The sequence below is a fragment of the Amblyomma mixtum genome, chromosome 6 (genome assembly GCF_055824585.1).
Source record: "Amblyomma mixtum isolate Tamu chromosome 6, ASM5582458v1, whole genome shotgun sequence".
NCBI classification, from domain to species: domain Eukaryota; kingdom Metazoa; phylum Arthropoda; class Arachnida; order Ixodida; family Ixodidae; genus Amblyomma; species Amblyomma mixtum.
The window spans coordinates 98,672,775-98,693,224 of record NC_143017.1 but is presented as its reverse complement, the minus strand read 5'-3'; the positions used below and the strand labels follow the sequence as shown (position 1 = coordinate 98,693,224).

General features: G+C 46.3%; 2 protein-coding genes across 2 annotated transcripts; one reads left to right on the top strand and one right to left on the bottom strand.

Moving 5' to 3' along the window:
• The first annotated feature begins 10,191 nt into the window (after positions 1-10,191).
• On the top strand, positions 10,192-14,906 carry LOC149339824 (uncharacterized). The gene is made up of 3 exons (XM_089550582.1): positions 10,192-10,932; positions 11,248-11,396; positions 14,672-14,906. Exons 1-3 carry the CDS (start codon positions 10,256-10,258, stop codon positions 14,827-14,829), a joined length of 984 nt encoding a protein of 327 aa, XP_089406708.1. The 5' UTR covers positions 10,192-10,255; the 3' UTR covers positions 14,830-14,906.
• Positions 14,907-16,407: 1,501 nt separating this feature from the next.
• On the bottom strand, positions 16,408-20,431 carry LOC149339823 (toll-like receptor 9). Its single transcript, XM_089550581.1, has 3 exons — positions 19,599-20,431; positions 18,729-18,877; positions 16,408-16,652 (listed from the first exon to the last, which is right to left on the bottom strand). Exons 1-3 carry the CDS (start codon positions 20,246-20,248, stop codon positions 16,513-16,515), a joined length of 939 nt encoding a protein of 312 aa, XP_089406707.1. The 5' UTR covers positions 20,249-20,431; the 3' UTR covers positions 16,408-16,512.
• Positions 20,432-20,450: the final 19 nt, after the last annotated feature.

The following is a 20,450-nucleotide window of genomic DNA, read 5'->3' as shown; positions in this document are numbered from 1 at the left end:
CACAGTTCTCACCCTTGCCGACCGACTGCTACGGCTCCCCCTCTCTCCTCGGTCCTCGCCTCGCCCCATTGTTCCTTATCGCAGTGATACCGACGGCCAATACTTGTGTAATTCCCCGGCGCAGCTGGGCTGGACGAGGGGTAGATAAAGGGGAAAATCAATCGGTGATACAGATGAATGTCGTGAACGCCTCTTGATACTGCGTGGGATATGTATTGTCAGTGTACCGAGTGCGCTCTGAGAACGGCACACGTGCCACCTGATCTAGCTTTGCGAGATGATGATTCGCACCGTTCTGACCTCGTGTTGAAAGTTTGGAAGGCCTTCTCCTATTTCCTTTCTTCGTTAGGTATCGGTTCCTGCGGGTCTCGTAATGACACTTTATTACGTTCGCTTATTTTCGGAGCCTGACCCGAGTAACTGAGTTAAGCGCTTTACGCAGTGTAAACAAAAGCATCAGACCTCTATTTTCAGCTGCTTCAGTGTCATTCGGCTGTAGCCTTAAGCAGAGCAAGTTCCTTTTTCAAAATACTCTTATTTGACCGTCGGTGCCGTCAGTTTGCAGAGGAAAAGGCCCGGGTTACGTCAAATAACTTATTTGCAATACAGGGGCAAACGTACACAGCCAGGCAAGCGCGTTAAGAAATCTTCCTCGACCGTCTTTGGTGCCTCACATGTTCGCTTACGTGGTCAGACTGTTCTGCACGCCTGACAGCGTTCGGGAAACGCGGCGGGGTACTCGGAAGGGGCACTTCGTCGAAGTAGCAAGGCACGCTCCAGAGTGCGTGGAGAATGTATGGCTCTGAGCGGGATCGATATATAGTGTCTCCATCTTTCGATCAGTAAGGGTATTAGGAGAGTGAAGCTGCACGGCGTGTCAGGGCTGTATCGGTACGGGAACTTATACTTACTAAGTTTGGTAGTTCAACGGTTTAGAGTGTCGTCTGTAGATCGGTAAGTAACGATCTCACGTGGAAGCAGGCGCTAGGACGCACGTTTCTGTTACTATGGAAACGGTGGTAACGTCAAGAAAATAGTGTGCTGCTCAGAGCCTGACTTATGGGTCACTCCAAGGTGTGGCTGCCCCTGCCTGATTTGCACGAAAGAAAAAAAAAAAACACGTCATTCTTAATCTTCGAGGATATCGGCGCTAAACGCCTAGCCACGCGCTGCTTTTAGTTCTGGTCGACCAGGCCAAAGTTAAGCCTCGTTTCGTGAAGATAAAATTCCGAACGAATCATTCGGCTAGCTGCTGACGGCTGATCACCTTGGCCTGGACGCTAATATTCTAAAGATGAAAGGAAAAAGAAAGGAATAGCCACCATCGGGCCGTTCTACTTCGTCGTCGAGAGTGTAGACCTGTGATGGCTGAAATGCTTTCTAGAATAGGTGCACCGGTAACCGCACTCGAAGTCGTGTTTCTGTCTACAACGTTATCTTCTTTGCGAAGTCTGATACTCTTTTTTCGTAGCTTTTCTAGCTGTTTGGCGAACTTGAATGAAGAGGAATTTAAAGATCGTTCGTACCCTTATATATGACCACTTGTGAACGCTAGCAGCTGCTTTATAAAAGGACAAGGAACGCTGATTACGCCTTACGGTATGTCGGTATGCATTCAGTCAATGTTGATGGCAAAATTAATCGGAGGTGCCAGCGGGAGTTTCTCCAGGCGCTTGGGGCACACGAAACTGATTCTTCAGCAGTTCTCACAGTAAAATTTCATCAGATGGCTGCGATTATCTGGAACTGCAGCCTTCCTTGGCGGGTCATGTTTGCGTGCACGAGCCAAGCACACGCGGGGTGCTTTCATCAGTTGTCTTACGTAAGGCTTACTCTTAGGGCGATAGCTGTGACCTCTAGGATTTGCAGCGCTTCCAGTATCGTAGTCGTTGCAACAGCAGCAGTAGTAGCTCGTATTTCACGAAAAATAAAAAAAATTAGCAGACGATTTAGCATGGCTAAGGACGGAATATCGTGCAGTAGCACTAGTTACGATGGGCACTTAAAGTCCTTACTTGCTGTGAATGCGAAATCATCCTTTGACCTAAGGGTCTTTACACTAAAGGCCTTAAACTATAAAGGTATCTGAACCAAAGGGATCTAACCTAAATACCTTTACTATAAAGGCTTTTGGCCCAAAGACATTCCACCTAAGGGCCTTCACCAGGAAGGCACTTACCATGAAGGCCTTCAGCTTAAAGGCCTTTGCATAAGCACTACCCTAAAAGACTATCACCTAAATGCCTTTACTGTGATGGCATTTGCCTTGAAGGTCTTCACCCATGTGTACCCTTCACCAGGTGAATACATGCAAGGTGCACTCACCTGGCACGTTGCCCACAGCCCTGTGGGCAAGTGGGCCGGCTGCCACAGAGCAGGCTTCAGTCACGTGCTGCTGCTGTCCCTGCTGCTGCTTTTTAGCAAACATTCGATGTCCACACCAACTGCTATGCTTACTCCGGTAAGTCTCAGATAAGAGCCTCGTTCGAGGGTCATTGCAATATGACGTTCACTGCGACGACATTTCAAGAAAGGCAGCCAAGCGAAAGCCGACAAGCATGTCGCGTTTGTGTTTAAATCACCTGACCGGGACACATGTACTACTGCACTGACGGTTCCCAACTGAAGATGGAATCTTGTTTCTTGTAGCCGCACCCGAGAAAAATAAGAGGTCAGACCGTGGGAGCCGCGGCCCGGGGTTTCTGCAGAACATTAAACAGTTTTGTCGTTTCGAGGCAGAACTCTTTAAGAAAGCTTGCGAGCAGGAGGAGTATTCTCAGTGTTCCTGTATGAGTGACGCAATCCTATCTGCGATGACAGCTTACAGCGACACGCTGAAGAATGCATAAAAAATTCCGATGGTTTCCTGTCCAATGCTCTTTTGTAAAATACGCGCGAAAAGGCCCACAAAGTAAATTTCAGGTTGACATTATGGCTTTGCATGTGGTCCTTGAGAGTTGCGCAGCACGTGGGAGTCCTGTACAAGCATCTAACCAAAGAAGCCTGCTCTGAAATCCTCCTACCTCTGTTAGACACTTGGCATCGCTCCTCTGCAGGGCAGGCAGGGGGAGCGATTGCCGACATAGTCATTGTGAATCTAGTCACGTCCGCAAATCACCACCGCCACGGTTTTTATCCCGATTTGACATGGTGGGCTTAGCCGCGGTGTTTTACACTTGACAGTCAGCGGAAGCAGGGTACAACTGCATCAGGCGCGGCAAACGTAAAGGGAACAGGGTTTCTTCATCTAGATGCGTTGGCGTCAGGGGTTTTGATATTCAGGAGCACGGCTTCGAGAGCAAATGTGGTACAGAAATAATAGTCACAAGAAGGCACCGCACGCATCTTCATCTCCGCAAAAGTTCGTACGTCAGCGCAGTTACATTTCAAACCATCTTTTGTTTACTTGTGATGTCATGTACGGCGGATACTGAGACGCGCGACAGAACGACTGACGTGTCAGTGCGTAGAAGCAGGGTAACGAGTTGATCAGCGTTGTGTTGGAGAGCTTGCGGCCTACGTAGATAGTATCTATGCGGGCTAAGTGCTCTCTGAGTCCACGGATTATCTTTGGCAGAACTGGGCTTTAACCGATGAGTGATGTAAACTGGAGTTTCCGATTGCAACACGAAGGGTCAGAGCGTACGTATCTAATCACTCAGCTCACCGTACGCCATTACGCCTCTTGAGTCTTTTCATTAGAGGTAACGGTATGCCATAACGAAAGTATTCATGATTGAGCAGATGCAGACAAGTGTTAAAAGTCTTTGTGGCTTGTGGTTGGTTTTGGATCCCTGGGCAGAAGTTTTGGTCTTTCAACAAATATCTATAGTTTTTCGATGAACCCGCCCCATCACCCATTCTCCCCCTGAAAGAAAGCGAATGAGATTCGGATTCCTCACGAAATATAAGCCAGGAGGCTAGTCATGGGCGGCATAACATGCAATGTATTCAACCAAGCTAAAAAAAAAAAATCTTTCTTCCTGAAGGGCTGTTGGGAAATCATGCGCATCATCACGTGTGCAGTACTGAACACTGCTCTAGAAAAGAATTGATTTCTGTGATATGTACCTATACTGCAGTGTTACTTCCGTTTCCCAGCTTCCAATTTTTCAATTAGAAACTAAACAAAAAGTAGCAGAGAAACTATAACAGAAAATTTCTGTGACAGCCGCCGGAGCGTTCAAGTTCTCGGACGTGTGATGTTCATATCAGCCATTGAACTTGCGGACAGTTTGTGCCGCACCATTTATACCTATGTATTGAAAGAACTTTTTATGACAATGACAAAGCTTTGCCTTAAATTTTTTTGAAATATTTGTTTCAGTGACTAAAAACAATAAGAGGGAACACTTAAGCTCCGCCTTCAGGGTATGATGCAATAGCGTTAATGAGTTAATGACCATATATGTGTTCGTTCTTATTCTTCGTCCCACTGTGCGCGCCTCAGATTGCGTTGTTCACTTTCATGATCCTTCATAACCAACTAGCGTGCCAAAACGCCTTAACCCGTGTCCCTTGATTCTCTGGGGACTTTTTCGTGGATTTTTCGCTCACAGCCAACGACGACGGCTTTTCTGCATCCGTTGCTTTAAAATGAAACAAGAAACCATAATTAGTTATAACGCATCCCAGATGTATACCGGACCACGAGCCCCCACCCATGAATTCATAATCAGCGGCGCCAACAAATGCCATGCAAACCTTCGGACGGCCTTTATAGAGTTTGCGAGGCCGGCTTATCGCAGCGTGCTCTTCGTCCCGTGTTTGCCTCCGCGTAGCGTGCAAGGTCAAGCGCGCCAGCAGAACAGGTGCGGTTCCCGCGCCTCTGTTGGCTCGCGTCGCCTTTCGAGAGCACAGCGCGCGCGATCTTCACAAAGGCCAGCGTCGCCATGGCAACGCACGATGCACCCCAACGAGCAACGGCTCGTGTGCGACAAGGCGCGCCAAATGCACGCCTGCTCGCCGCACGCCACAGTGGGCCACGCGCTGTCCGGCAGCTACGCGGAAAACTCCCCCCCACGCTTCGGTCACCTCAGCCGCGGCAGGCGACGCACGCTACATACATACACAATGCGATAGGCTGTCGCGCTTCGGGACCCAGATGGAAACGATTCCCATGATTGAGACGCTTGTCGGGGAGCTCGGCCGAAAATGCGGCCATTCATTCATTCATTCATTCATTCATTCATTCATTCATTCATTCATTCATTCATTCATTCATTCATTCATTCATTCATTCATTCATTCATTCATTCATTCATTATTTTAATGCGCTAGAACTTATAGTGGCTATTTCCCACATTTAGCTGTTGTGTGCTTGTCTGTCTGTCTCAAGTCGGTTTGTGCCAGGCTGCTCACCTGCCTACTGGGTGGTGGGAAACGTGCCCAGGTATATATGCCTTACCTGGGCACCCTGTCCAGGTAGGTGAGCACCCTGCCCACCATGTTTGAAAGTTTTTTTTAATGTTATTTTTGGAAGTTTGAAAGTTTATTTCCGGCTGACGAGATACAAGTGTACAGGTCTGTCTAAGAGGCTGACAAAAAGGCACGGATGCCTGACGAGTGTCAGCCTCTCAATACACACAACACCTCAGCATACGGCGAAGAAAAAAAAAGGAAAATGTGGACAGGAAAACGGTTGCAAGCACTGAAGGATAGATAAAAAAACGAAAAATAGGCAGCGATACGAAACGTGATGCAAAGGTGAGAAACTGGTACTCAAAAGCAAGAAATGTACCAAGTCAAGTCTTTTCTACGATAACATTAAATAGGCATTCAACTCCTTTTTGAAAACCCCTATGGACGATGATGTCAGGTGACAGCTCATTCAGTCGGAGAGGCTGGCTGCTCGGGAAGAACCTGGGTTGCCACACAACCCAAGCAACCCAAGTCCAACCGATGGCAGCACCTGCCATAGAAGGAGAGTGGCGCAACGCTTGACCGCTGCACTGCTGCGCCAGGGAAGACTCCCAGGGACCTACGAATGTCGAGAATACCAATTCCGCATATATGGACATTAATCCATTATCGCTATTCGAACAAGTGCCATCCTTGAAGACTGGATCTGAACACCGGAACCGAAGTGAACACTGAACTGCTGGCGCACCTAATTCGCAATGGCCTAACTACGGAAATCGACCATCATTTTGTTTTATTATTCATTAAACAAACCACCTGTTAACAGCCGCCTTGACAACATCACTTCATGGCTTTCAGGCTCGGCGGCTTGAAATAACGGCTTTTTGACTAACATCACGAAAAGACACAGCCTTACTGCATTTTCAACCTATCTGCGATGCTGATTTCGCGACCGATGGGTCAGAACTTGACAATGACAGCAATGCAGCACCGACGGAGCATGGGGGACAGGATCGCTTTTTTCTGGTTCGGTGATAGAACAATGCTGCATCAGTTAATGACACTACAGATGTCAGATATTTCAGCCGTGACATGAATTCAAGTTTTACGGAACTCCCTTGTGCACCACCTGTGAAAGCTCGTGCGCTGGTTTTGGCATTTAAAAGTTTACGGTAAATAATCAGAAACTTAACTTTACCGCTTATATCGTTAAAAATTACGTCTCGCTTGCACTTAGCGCAGGTTTAAGGAGAAATTATTGAATTTCTTTTCAGAGTTATCAGCTGTTCATGCAAAGAATTCTCGTGGCCAAAGCGCAGTTTAGAACAAACTCACTCAGCTAACTAACCACCGAGATAGCGCGTCGGTAACCGAAGTACTAGTATCTCTTCACTCTCGGTACGTCAGCCCTTTCCAAGATCACTGGCCAGCAAACCACTCCGGGAGAGGAGGGCGTTGCGGTGGCTTTTGCAACGTCGTCCTTGACGTGTGACTGGATATGTACCGTGACACGTGCCATGAAATCTGCAATAGTTAGAAAAGAAGGCTGTTTGAATGCGTATGTATCGCAACAAGTTATCATTTACAAGGATTGATAACTGGTTAAGTTACGGCAACATCATCGGGTGGGCGATGATCTAAGCCATAAAGGAATGTGATAGTCCAGTGGCACTGCGAACCGTGCGCAACCTAAGGACACTGCATGATGGCATCGACGATTTGGAAGTCGCGAAAGTCAATTTGGGTCGAGAGCACTGACGCGAATGGACTTGACATTGAGAGTAGCGCTCCCGAATCAAAGTAGAGTTCTCTTTGGAAGTAACGTGAGGAAATTTCGCTTGCATTGTGGACCCTATTAGAAACGTCTTTCCACAGTGGGAAGTACCATGTGCCGATAGGCTGCGCGCAGTTTTCGATCACCGTTCGGATTGACAGTGCTCGTGTCACCTTCTGTAGAGTGAAGTTCACGGACTTGAACAGTGCAAAACGAGAAAGGGATATAGCCCTAGCTCCTTATGTGCCATAAAACCCTACACAACAAAAATAATCACATGGTCAAAGTAACCGAAGACTTCTACACACTTTTTTACAGTAGATGAAATAGAAATGTAGCCAATAGCAGAGACTGCAATGTCGACGAAGTGAATATTCTGCCGGTAACTAAATATAGTATACAGAAGGCTTAACGGACAATTAAAAAGAAAAGGGACAGTGGAAGATAAAGTAACTGCAGATGTTTTGAAAGACGGTGGGGACATTGTGATAGAAAAACTTGCCACTCTCTTTATGCAATGCTTACCGACCTCGGGCCTATGGGAAGCTTGGATGCATGTTATTGCTTATCTCAATCCATAAGAAAGAGGATCTCAAGAAATGAAAAATTACAGACCGATCACCATCCTGTCCGTTGCACGGAGTGGATTTATTAAGGCGATCACCCATAGAATTTGACCAACATTCGACTTCAGACAACCAGAAAAGCAGAGAGACTTTCGGAAAGGGTACACTGCATTAGATCATGGTCACGTCATCAATGAAATGGTACAGAAATGCGCAGAATATAACCAACCCCTTATAGAGCCACTATAGATTACGAGAAAGCGTTTTATTAATTCAAAACATCATAAGTCATGCGGTAATTGAGCAACGTGGGTGTAGGAAAGACATATGTGAAGGTATTGGGTAGGGACTGCACAACAACCACAGAATGCTAAAACACCATTAGAAAGGGTCTCAGGAAGAGAGACACAATCTCTCCCCTTCTATAGTAATCACCGTATTCAAAGAATTTGATTAAAAAAAGCTTTGGATAAAGGTTAATAGAGAATACTTTAGTAATATCCAATTTGCTGATGATATTGCCGTGCTAGCTAGCTAGCTCAGCGGATGAACTGCCGAGCATGATTGAGGACCGGAGAGGTGAAGCAGAACGGCGGCTATACAGGCCAATATGAATAAAACTTAATTAATGTTCAGTAGTCTGGGAAGGTAACATGATTTTGCAGTAGGTAGCCAAAATAGTGATTGTAAGGGAATACATTTACTTATGGCAGGTGGTGACTGCAGATCCCTTACACGATCGTGAAATAGCTAGGATATTAAGCATGGGGCGGAGTCTTTCTTTGCATACTGATCTATAGTGCAGAAACTTGGACTCTAACGAAAAGACGAACTTAAACTGAGGACAGTGCAGCCAGCTATATGTAAATGAAAATTATAGGTGTCATATTGAGAAACAGGAAGATAGCAGAATGGGCATGGGAACTAGTAATGCTGACCAGACAGCTGGGTGGGCATGGGAACAAACGCGAGTTTGTGATACCCTAGCTGAAAACATGAAGTGTGAAGCCAAGATAACCAATGGTTCCTTAGGGTAACGGAGTGTATTCCAAGAGAAGGTAGAGTTAGCAGCGGGCAGCACAGAGTAAGATGGACGGATGAGATTGGGAAGTTTGCGTGGATAAGGTGGCCGCAGATGGCACAGGACCGGGTTAACTGGAGGTCAGTGGCAGATGCCTTTGACCTGCAGTCAAACAAATTGGGCTAGTGATGATGGCGATAATGATGAACACGGTGCAGTCGTTTTTATATATCTCAACGTCAGACATCGCTTGGCCTCAGACCTTTCATAATTACGTGCATTATAAGCCCCTTCTACACCCTGCATGTTTTGTTTCTTGTCACACGTATATCTTTAGCTGGTAGAAATGCAGTCTTACCGGAAAAAATGCTGTTGCCTTATTTTTCTAAGTAACCTTCGACTGACTGTACACACGTTTACTGTATTTTGTCGAATACACTGACACAGAAGTGCTCATTGTGATTCCAAGCGTACTACCTGGCATCCTGGAAAGAGTTCACTCCGCACCGGCTAAAGGACCGTTGGCTGTAAGTCTACGCGGGCACTGCTCACACATTTTTCCTTTCTTTGACAACGGTGATGTTTGTGCTTCTTTCGATAGGAGCGTCCTTCTTGGTATTCCCTCCGAGCGTGCCGTTCGTGTGCGATATATTTTTCTCACCGTGTGCTGATTCTTCCAACGAATGCACATCTCGTTACGACGGGTTAAAGATGCCCTCGTTTCTATGTACATCGTTGCCCTCTGCGCCGGATCCTACACGTGCACGCCACCAAAAGCTTGCCCTCTTTTATTAATCGAAGCAAGGTGCAAACCAGATGCACGACTGGTTTTTGCGTTAGGATAAACTATGCAGCGGCCTCAAAGTCGATGGTCTCACGGGGCTCTCAAAACAGGCCAGTTTGATGCCGTACCGAAGTCGGTTATACGAATTCTTTCACTTCCTGGAACGGTACATGATATGATGAGCTCATAGAAACGGCTTTTTCGAGGCATTTGAAAACATCCAAGAAAACAGGTGCTCGAGTTTGCGTATTCTTGTTATCCTGATTCCGTATCTTTAACTTGCTCGTCGTGGTCGAAATCTCAGCTTGACGTCACAAGGTGACACTGTTTTCGGTGTGCCATCGAAGGAGACCGCGTCCTGTCGAGCATTGCTAGTGCAACCGCGAACCTGTGCTTTCAGATAACCACACATTGGCGACTTTGTGCTATGCTGACAGTTCAATAAAAATGTTTAAGGGAGCGTTTTCTTTCTTATCATTTTCTGCCTTTACTCTCTCCTGACTCAATATCGTTCGAGGACCAAGTGACGTGCGCTTGTATATCTATGCTCCTGGCACCGCCAAAGGCGACGTGGGGAATGTCCGCGACTGCAGCTTCGGGCGAAATCCGAGTGCTCGCAATCTGTTCCCAGCACCGCTTGCGTTGCCCCTATCTCGCGTCTGGCGTTCTGAGTAGTCCGGCCTTCCCACTGCTCTGTGCAAGAGTCGACGACGTTAAAACCGGGCACGGCATGCAAAGGACAGAGAACCATGCGGTGGTCTAGTCGTCAAGGAGCATCTCGTGCCTTCCAGAGCCTTTGTCTACTGTCATGGGCTGTGCAGTGGTCCACATGCGTGCCCTCTTGCTTCTACACCAGAGGATCGTCAGGGCAGGTGACCTACACATGCACCGATTTGCGATCCTCAGGCCAGTTACTTGACCACTTTGAGCCCAACAGGACAGCACCAGTAGGCAAACTGAGGTTTGTCCTTGAGAACAGCGCTCTGGAAAGCATCCCTGAGGGTATCTTCGAAGGTTTGGACATCTCTACGCTGCAGTTCGACAACGTCGTTCTCACCGGTGAGTGGAGTCGAGCCGAATCGACGCCTCTGCGTGGACTAGAAGCCACCTTGGAGAAGTTGGTCTTCAGCCACAACAGCACTGTTCCAGACAACTGGGCCTTCTTCCTGTCAGGCATGGCACAACTCTCCGAGATGGTCTTCTTCGACATGAGCGGTTTGAGGTTCGCTTCCAGTTCGCAGGACGGACTTCCGAGGACTCTGCGGAAGCTGCACTTGGTCCACTCGACCATTGCGAGCGCGGACGACTACTGGCTTTCGTCTCTGACCGACCTGGAGGCGCTCTCGTTACGTCACGTCAACCTCAAGGCGTTTGCGAGAACCGTGCTGCCCACGACAGCAGCCAAGCTGGAGACGCTCCTGTTGGAGTGAGTCGCCGTAGCCTTTTCATCTTGTTGGCTTGTTCTCTGAGCCAGTAGAGCGGTTCTCAGAGCGGTACCCACTGGAAACAGAAAACATTTCAGAACTCTGTTTTTTTTTAGAGAGAGAAAGTTGTTAGAGTACTCATAGCTTGACCCGTGAGTCGCATACTTACTTGATATTTACTTCTGATTGCTAGGAAAGGCAATCTTCGGTATGCTAGGCCTGCCTGGAGACAAAAGCATTTTCACTATTCCTTTTATAGAATCTAGTCATATTATCCTGAAATAAGCGCCACCGTATTGCTTTTACTTGACTTTCAGGGACTGCTCGCTGACAAGCTTTCCCGTTGGTCTCGACAAAGGTCTTCCGTCTTTAAAGTATGTCGGTCTACAAAACAACCAAATCGTCCAACTCGGCACTGAAGACGTGGGTCCTTTGGTGAACAGAGGCGTCGTTGTGCAGCTAAGGGGTAAGTCTCCTAAGTTTGTTTGCTTTGTCCGCGGTAAGTCCTCTAACTGCCTTTTTAATTCTCATTTTTGAAGGCCATCTTAAATTGATAGTTTTACCTTGCAGGCTTTCAGTTACTAACACATACTATGGCATTTTTCTACTATTGCTGAAAGGCAACTGCGAGCGTCTGACCTTCCTGCTGTGTCAGAATCATGTTTCTCGAAGAATGTGAACACAAAAATGTCGACGAAAACAGAGCAATGGCTCAGTGAATGCCTGCTCAGACTTACATCGCAGCAATTAACGTTTCAATGCTTCTTAAGACAGAGGCTGGTCAGGAGGCTCGTGTGTTTACTTTGACGAGCTGGCCAGCTAGTGCACGGTTTTGATACACAATAGTTTTTTCTGTTCTGACAGAAAAGCAGTAACGAAGTCGGAAGAGAAAGGTCGAGTGCTAAGCGGAGAGGAGAGACTGCGATTCGAACGAGCGATCCATCTGTCACACCCATCAGTCGATAAATCGATCAACCAACAACATCTGACTAAGCAAACAGTTATTTTTTAACGCGACGCCGTTAAGGTTCCCGTTGTACAGAATCTGGCGTCGTCGGCGACGTCGTTGGCGTTGTGGGCGATGAATAGGGGGGCGTAGGGTGTTTTTCAGCTACCACTTCTTCCTATTGTCGATTGCCTTATTGTGACTATTTCAAAACAATATCCCTTATTTGATCTACACGAGAGCTTTAATGCATCGTGCGCGATTGCTTTGTTTCACTCCAAAATACTTAAATTTACGACCAGGGCATGACTAACGGACTTGTGAGTAGAAAATCCTCAGCCAGGTAAAGCGAATGACGGCACAGATGCTCCCTCATAACAGTCTGTTGAACTTATGGCAAGAAATATATCAGGTGTTCGCGTAAGTGCATGCACCACCACCACCATCATCATCATCAGCCTGACTACGCCCACTGCAGAGCAAAGGCCTCTCCCATATCTCTCCAAGTTTACCATGCAGGCACTAATAGCGAACAAACAAACAAATAAAAACATGCGGGGATTAAATTAGTGAAGCATTATTTATATCGCTTCGTAATTGTTCAATTAGAATATGTTCTGTTTGATAGTTACCAAAATAGCTGTCACTAGAGGGGCTTAGACTGTTATATTTGCAGCAGGAGTGTGAAATTATCCGATTACAAAGTTAAAGGGCACATTTCCTCTTACGCACTTTTCTCAATGATGGCCATATCGTGATAGTGCCTTCTAAGCTGCGAACAAAGCGTGGAAAGTTCCAGTTGTTCGCAGTTGTAGTGTGTGTCTTAAAAACTCCCTTTTGGGGTCTCTCAGCCTCAGGTCGTTGACGCGATACTTCAGACTTCGCGGAGCCGCGTTCAGTTGCCATATCAGCGCGTGCGTGTGGCCACAATCTTCTCTTTTCCTACTATTTCGTGGGATTTCCTCAAGGCGAGGAAAACAAACCAAAAGTAAAGATATTTCTCCTTAAATAGACTATGCCTTTAGCGCTTGGCTTAACGGCCTGCGATTTTCTAAGTGAGACATTTTACGTATTTGCAGTGCGTTAAAATTAATTCGTTATTTCGGATCGTTAGCCGGGCTAGCGTCAAAGTGTGAAAGTATCAAATGTCTTGAGGCGACCACAACAATACTGCTCCAGCCGCATTCCGGGAAAATGCAGTCTTTTTTTGGTTGGGGTTAATTTGTTCAAACGCTCACAGAGCCACGTTATATGGGGCAGTGATGTCACGGCTGGCACCTCAAATGCGTCATCTCTGACCTTACTGCGCATGAAGTATACGCCTTCTCTGAATATAATTGCCAGAAGAGAAGAAAGACGTCACGTGAGCTTTCGGGAGCACTTCACATCAAGAATAAAGCAGGCGTCAACCGAACATCCATTGTACTCGCGGTGACGCTGTGTCAAATTTTTGTTAGTCCGTGTCTTTGGTATATGCCAGCAAGTGGCGCCTATTATTATTTATGTGTTTGACCATCACAAAGTCTGAATGTGTTCGTGTTCGTGCTGCCCATATGCAAAATATTGTGAGCGAGCGCCCCTGTAGCGTCCTTCCTTTGTCTGGAGATCGCTTTTTTGCGTCTCCAAAATGTCGCTCAGCAAACACCAAGTAGGCGAAGAACACACTTTTCTGCATCTCGTGAGCAGGGATAGTAAACAAGCTGTACAGCGAAATACCACTATAACGAACTTCTAAAGACTTTAAAGAAAAGTTTTGCTGAAGTGAAAGCTCCTTTAAAAAATGCCAACGCTGTTTTGCTGTACAGAAGTTGATATAAAGGATTCAAATGGTTCTAACAGTCATTTATTTCAGAATCATGAAAACTCTGGTAATAAAATGTAGTAATTTCTGCTAATCGCTGGCCCTTAAAATTGGTATTCATGACATCATAAACACTGTCACTGCAAAAACAAAGGCTATTATGGCTCTCCGCAGTATGTGATTGCTAACTCGCTGGATATAGGAACACTTTTAAGGCACGTGCGCAAGCAACAAGTACGGCTGCTGCTCAGGCTACAAGCTAGATGTGCAGGCATACCAACATAAAGTAATATGGCGCCTTGGAGTTTTGCAAGCGACAGTGTGGCGCTGCAAAGACAGTACCCAAGCTGCGACAGTTTAGGAATTGCGGTGTCCTCTGTTTCGCGGGTGCAAACTTCGTTCACGTCTGTCGAAATGATACATTCTGTTCCGGAAGTAATCCTTTAGTGCTGTCCGAAATTTTCAGGCAAGTGAAAGTAGCAGCGTATTTAAATAGGAAGGAAGAGAGGGAAGAAGGATTGTTAATAATATAAAGAAGGATTGTTACTTCTACTCCGTTATTATGCAGTGGCGTGGTGCGTCTGTGCAAGGTAACACGGCTGTGTACAGGCGCACATATGCTTCACGAAAGACGAAAACATCACGCAAGGAAAACCTTAGAGAACCGGAAACATTGATGAAAACAATATGTGTGTCGTCTTCTATTGTACTTTTTAAATGTTTAATATGTTTATGCTTAATTTTTTTCCCGTTCAATCATGTGGTACTCTCAAAGATACTCATCGCCTTTTTTCCCATTTCATTTTAATTATGAATTCAGTGCAGACCACCATGCTTCGTTCTTCCTTTGCCTGGTCTGTGCGCTCTGCTTTTTAGTATCATTGAAAGCCTCCGGTGTGCCCAGCTACCCTCACTACTGCTTTCTTGAATGCTCTTTTAGTGCAGTCGTTCTTGATTTCTCTTAAATTCAGTCATATCTTTATTCTTTCCGCAGGCAACCCACTGAACTGCGACTGTAACCTGCACTTCCTCACCGAAAACCGGCGACGTCAGTCCATGTACGGACAGTGCGAATCTCCGGCTTCCCTGAAGGGACGAAATCTGAGGACGCTCTCTGCAAGGGACTTGCCGCAGTGTACAACACGCAGATGAACTGCAAGCACTATAGCTGTGTAAAGTGATTATTATAGATAATTAAAAATGCGTTCTTTGAATAAAAAATTACCATTTTAGAGACCCAGTACAGAATGAACACCTAGACTGAAGAACATCTTCCTTCCGAAAAACGCCGATATTTCATGCAGCGCTGAAGTGGCTAAAGACGGCAGCCCACAGCTTTACAATGAGCCCAAGGGCCCTGCCACATTAAGGTTGCAGTATTCTGGCTAATTCCGTAGACTGCTTCCTTACCACTTGAGTACGTGATACTAATCCTTACCACTTTAGTACGTGATACTAAGGAAATATGTAAGACGTACTTGTCGACATTAATGTGGATACGAACTGCTGCTTTTCGTTGCAAGATTTTCGACAGTGTACGACGTATAACTTTCGTAAAAAAAGGAGGGGAGGCGTGATCATTGCAGGTGGTTTATTATTTTTTTTTCGAGGCAATATTTTTTTGGAGAGAATACCAATTACAGTTTTCGCGCATTACACCTACCCGGCTGCGAATCACGTTCGTCGCTGCTTTCGATTGTTGTGTCTTTTCCCATTGTGTCAATTGCTTCAGTTGTGGCGGGGAAGGGAAGCAGGAAGTCTGATACTGAGTGCACCGTACCGGAAATTAATCCGGTATCCAAGAACTGATAACACTTCAGAATAACTGGAGGCACCCCAAAGAAAGAAATTTCTCGCCGTCTGAATGGAATACCAGGCGTTAAAAAGGTAAAAAAAAAGAGCCCTTGGTGAGCCTGAGAAACAATCATCCCAATATTTTTTTCAGTCTAGCTGGAAACCGCTCCAACTAAACGCTGCTTCTAAATAGAGTGTGACAGACAAACTGCTCTCACGGTATTGATGTGGGGTCATTTTTTATACATTTGCTTGCAAATGTATAATAGATTTCCTCGGTGTATTAGAAACGAATGAAACTAAACAAGGCGCCAAGCGTGGCAGTCGAGCAACTATTGGCAGCTTGAAGTGTCTGTGAAGTACGCGCTTGAGTACCTCCGCTCTTCGGGGCACACTTGTTAATCAAATTTTTCCTCCTCCTCCTTAACAATAACAAGTGAACCACCTGGTTCTTCGTTTGGTGCAGCGGGAAAAAAATATATCAAGGAGAACCAGACACAAAAAGGCACTAAAGAGGAACACCCAAGCATGGACAAAATTTATTCAAACGGAAAGTGTCACCAGCCGTAGGTTGCCACAGGAGAGGCGCTGCAGATCAATCAATCAATCAATCAATCAATCAATCAATCAATCAATCAATCAATCAATCAATCAATCAATCAATCAATCAATCAATCAATCAATCAATCAATCAATCAATCAATCAATCAATCAATCAATCAATCAATCAATCAATCAATCAATCAATCAATCAATCAATCAATCAATCAATCAATTCACTGCCGTTACACGAAGCGAATGTCCTTTCGCAAGTTACGTTGGCACGTTCACAACTTCCGCAGGCAAGTTCACAATCCCTCCGCGAATGGCTGGGGTTTGCAGACTTGCCCCTGGAGCAGTGAAACGAAGAAGAAGGCCCACAAGTGCGACTCGGGCTTATGAGTGCGCCCGTTTAATCCGCAAGGAATGATGAAACGCGCGTTTTGAACGCACTGGTTCACTGAAGAGGCAGTCTCGGGCATCCGCTGTTTAGGCGCTTCCCTAGCACCTGAGCAGCTTGTGGTGTACGTTGGTGATGTAGTTGTCCCTAAGTTCGCGTGGGCTGTCGCACAGGAAGAAGTGCCACGTAGACGGATAGTCCAGGATGAAGGACAAGTTGCAGTCGCAGTGCATCGGGTTGACTGCATAAGAAAAGATGCGGTATTGAGCATCAAAAACACCGAACAGTCGCCCTTTGTTTTTCAGCTCTCTGCGTAAACGAATGACACAATTTGTTCCGAGGTATTCAATAAATATAGAATACTAGAGTTGATAGAGAGCTGACAGAGCTGATAGAATGATAGAGAGCTAGGTTGGAACAAGTTCTACGATTAACTGCGATGCATTAGACAGGGGTACTGAAATGCTGCATGCATTTTGCCGCGTTATTTTTTGTATTGATCGCACATATGGTTTTCTACTATCGTCTCATCTAGCATCGCTTCGTGCTAGAGATCGCTCGGTGCGAATGCCTGAAGCGAACAACTCGGCCATTGTGGCGTGATCAAATTTCTGACGAAAGAGGGAACAATGCAGCATTTATTCATGAGCGCATGATGAATGTCCAGGGGCATTGTGCGCTGTCATATGCTACTGTCAAACGGCGGACAGCTTTGTTAGGCACGGTGAGGAATCCTTGAAACACGATACGCTTGCCGGTCGGCCATTTGAAATCATCATTGAAAAAACATGCAACAGAGTGGAAAGCAGATTTAGGCGAATACGGCTGTTATGGTTTTTGAGGTTGAGATGGCGTGATTTCAACAAAACTTCGTGCTGGGCTAGTTGGTAGGACATAGTTGAAACTTGGTTCAGCGCAAAACACGAACAAAGAGTGTGTTCATGTGTGTCGTTTCTTTACTATGTGTTTGTCTTTTGCGCTAAACCAAGTTTCAACAATGGCATCAGTACTGGGCCCCTACAGAAATGATTTTTGCATGAACACTTAGACACGAAGATAGTGTGTTAGCGGTGTGTGCTGAATGTGGTAGAATCTGATATGAATGAAGGAAAATCGAGCCAAATGTTCTCATGTAATATTAGCCATGATTAACGCTAGTGAAACTAACTCTTATGGGTGGTTGCTGACCTACCTACCTCGACAAACCACTGCGATTTTGAGAGCAAGCAAAGCCTAGTCTGAGAACATAATTTCCCTACGACCGTATAATTCAAGAGATGTTATGCTCGAAAGATCCTGATCGTACTTTTCTTGTGATGAAGACTTTGTTTTTGGTGAGGGACAAGGATTGTGGATTGGGGAAGGACGAGGTTACATACTAGCCAGAGCAGTTATGACAGATGCCCATTAGGCCTACATGTTTTCGGGGTTGCGTGAGGTCAGCAACGAAAAGCACTGAAGCAAAGTGATAAAAAATGCTGCTTCTTGATAATGATCTAACACGCTCCGATGCTACAGAAGAAGCTGTGTTTGAAGCCGCCAAAGCCACGTATTTGAAGCTGCCAAAGCCCCAGCCTATTCTCCAGGTCTCAGCCTAATGGGAATTTTACACCTGACCTTCGAAGTAACACCTTCAAGGACAATCGATGAAGATGAACCCAAAGAGGCCGTTGAGCAGTATTTCTAGGGGCGAGTAAGCCTTCCACACATGAGGATTAAAAAAACAACTCGGAAACCGATGCGTGTAGTCTGTGGACGTTTGAGGGCCTAGGCTGAAAAAAAAGGGCCCTTCTTCGTCCTAGAGTTTCTGCTTCTGTGTTCGCCCTAATTCTTACCAAACACCCATCGTATGTCTAGAAGTATCGATACCGCGCTTAGCTCTAAAAAAAGAAAAGATCATCTAGAGACTAAATGTCAAACACTGCAAAGGTTGTGGAAAGGTGATAGCTTCACGTACCTTACCATAGTTAGCTAAGGAGCGCCGACACGTAAATGGTTGACATAAACGACCGAAAACGATATTCAAGCACACATTGTTTTAATCTATGCACCCCCAATCAAGTAAGTTAGGCCAAATTGTAAAATTATAAATTGTGTGGTTTAACGTCCCTAAGCGGCACATGGGCTAGAGGGACGCGTTAGTGGAGGGCTCCGTATTAGTTTAGACTACTTGGGTTCTGTAACGTGTGCTACATCTGAACGACAAAGGCAAGGAGCAGCGCGGCGGGTATTTATGCGGTTAAAAAAATAGTACTCTTGGTAAACAAATTACTGTAATTAGCGGCACATATTTGTACACGTTTGGATCGGGTCTTACACATCATGTCGACGACGGGAACCTTATTCTTGATGGGAGCCAGGTCCTGCTCTCGAAGAGTCGGAATAAGGTTTTTGAGCAAGTTGATGTAGTTGAGGGCAGGCAGGTCATCACCGAGTCCAACAGGAAAAGAGACCAGCTTGTTCGTTCTGCACAGATGCGAAAGCGAGAGAAATTCTCAACTGGTATCTTTGTTTTTCATGAAAATGACTGTCCTGAAAAAGAATGCGTATTCTGAGCTGGTTCGCGTGTCCAGTATTGCATTGCGTATTTGGACTGGCTGTCGTGGTCAGTGAAGCACATATACATCAGGGCTTTCTGGTGAGCTCGAATTAGGAGAGCGGAATAGTTTCAAGACACAGGCGCATGAATGCAAGAGGACGATCAAGCAGAGTAATGAAGAACACCTAAATGGTCAGGCACATCCACCGCGAACATGATCTAGCACCGCTGCCCAAATCCGACAGTAGCAAGAACTCGTGTCGGGCACAGATGAAATCTGTGATCGCACTAAACCACAGACAGATGATGAAGTATGCTCTTGAACCAGTAACAATAGGAACTTAATTATGCATGATGGCTTACCGCATTTATGATAACGTGGAAGGGCTTCTATTTGGAAGGTATTCCACGAAATACGTGGAAGGCATTTTGTTCAGAAGAAAAAATCACTGCGTACATACAGAATCCACAAACACTCAAATGCGGTGGAAGAACTCAAAACAGAGGCTGACATATGATGGGGAACATTGAGGTACAACCACATGCTTTTCTGTCTCCGCGCAAGTACATTGGCCGGTGCATATACAATATGCGTCTATCTGGTAGATGTACCAAACGAGCAAGTTCAGCGAGTCTGAGTATACTCACGGCAAGTCGAGTGTGGCGAAACGAGGCGCCGGCATAGGTAGCAAGTCTCTGCTGAAACGAGCGAGGTCCGTGCCGCGGAATATGAGACTCTCCAGGTTCACCAGGTCGCTGATCCATCCGCTCTCTATGGACTCGATGGTTGCGTCGGCTATGTACAAGGTCCTCAGGCTCTTAGGCAGATGGTTGAAGTCCCGCGTCAACCGAAGACGTCCATAGTGGACAAGCTCCAGTTCTTCCAGTCGCCGCAGGCCGGACAGCAGAGACAACGACGAAGGTAGGGTGCCAAGGCTGAATGTGAGTCGGAGCAGTGTGTCTTCAAGGCCTCCGAAAGGGTTATCCGTCGGAGTGGCGGTCGGGTCGAAGCGCCTAACATCGACGCTCCTCAATTCCAGGATTGTGACATTGAGTCCCGCGAAGGCCGCTGGAGGTAGTGACGGGAGCTGGGAGTCGAGGAGCTGAAACCAGGTTGGCTTCGCGGATGGCTCACGCCTCACATGAGTGAGGAAGTCTCCAGGGGAGCGAAAATTGCGACATGTGTGACGCCGGTAGTCACGAGTGTCAAAGATATCGCAAGAAGGAGTGCCCACTGCAAGAGCCACCAGAAGGGACAATAAGACGACAGCGCTACGATGAAGCACTCCGTAAGGCATGACGGCTTGGCTGCTTTGCTCTGAATCCAGGGAGTGAATTAAGCGGACGGGAATGCCGCGACTTCACGGGGCACGGAATGCTGTAGATAACACTAGTCCCTTTTTGCTGCAAGATGATTCAACTCCGTTATAAAGAAGAAAGTGAAAGGAGTGTGAGGCGAAAAAGACAGACTTCGCTCCTTCTCGCACAAGGTTTCTGGAG

Excerpts from the sequence above, each read along its gene's own strand:
- LOC149339824 (XM_089550582.1), top strand. The coding sequence starts at position 10,256 with ATGCGGTGGTCTAGTCGTCAAGGAGCATCTCGTGCCTTCCAGAGCCTT. Across the intron at positions 10,933-11,247 it reads CTGGAGACGCTCCTGTTGGA|GGACTGCTCGCTGACAAGCT; the intron begins GTGAGTCGCCGT and ends CTTGACTTTCAG. Across the intron at positions 11,397-14,671 it reads CGTCGTTGTGCAGCTAAGGG|GCAACCCACTGAACTGCGAC; the intron begins GTAAGTCTCCTA and ends TTCTTTCCGCAG.
- LOC149339823 (XM_089550581.1), bottom strand. The coding sequence starts at position 20,248 with ATGCCTTACGGAGTGCTTCATCGTAGCGCTGTCGTCTTATTGTCCCTT. Across the intron at positions 18,878-19,598 it reads TTCGCCACACTCGACTTGCC|AACGAACAAGCTGGTCTCTT; the intron begins GTGAGTATACTC and ends GCATCTGTGCAG. Across the intron at positions 16,653-18,728 it reads TCCCGTCGTCGACATGATGT|TCAACCCGATGCACTGCGAC; the intron begins GTAAGACCCGAT and ends TTTCTTATGCAG.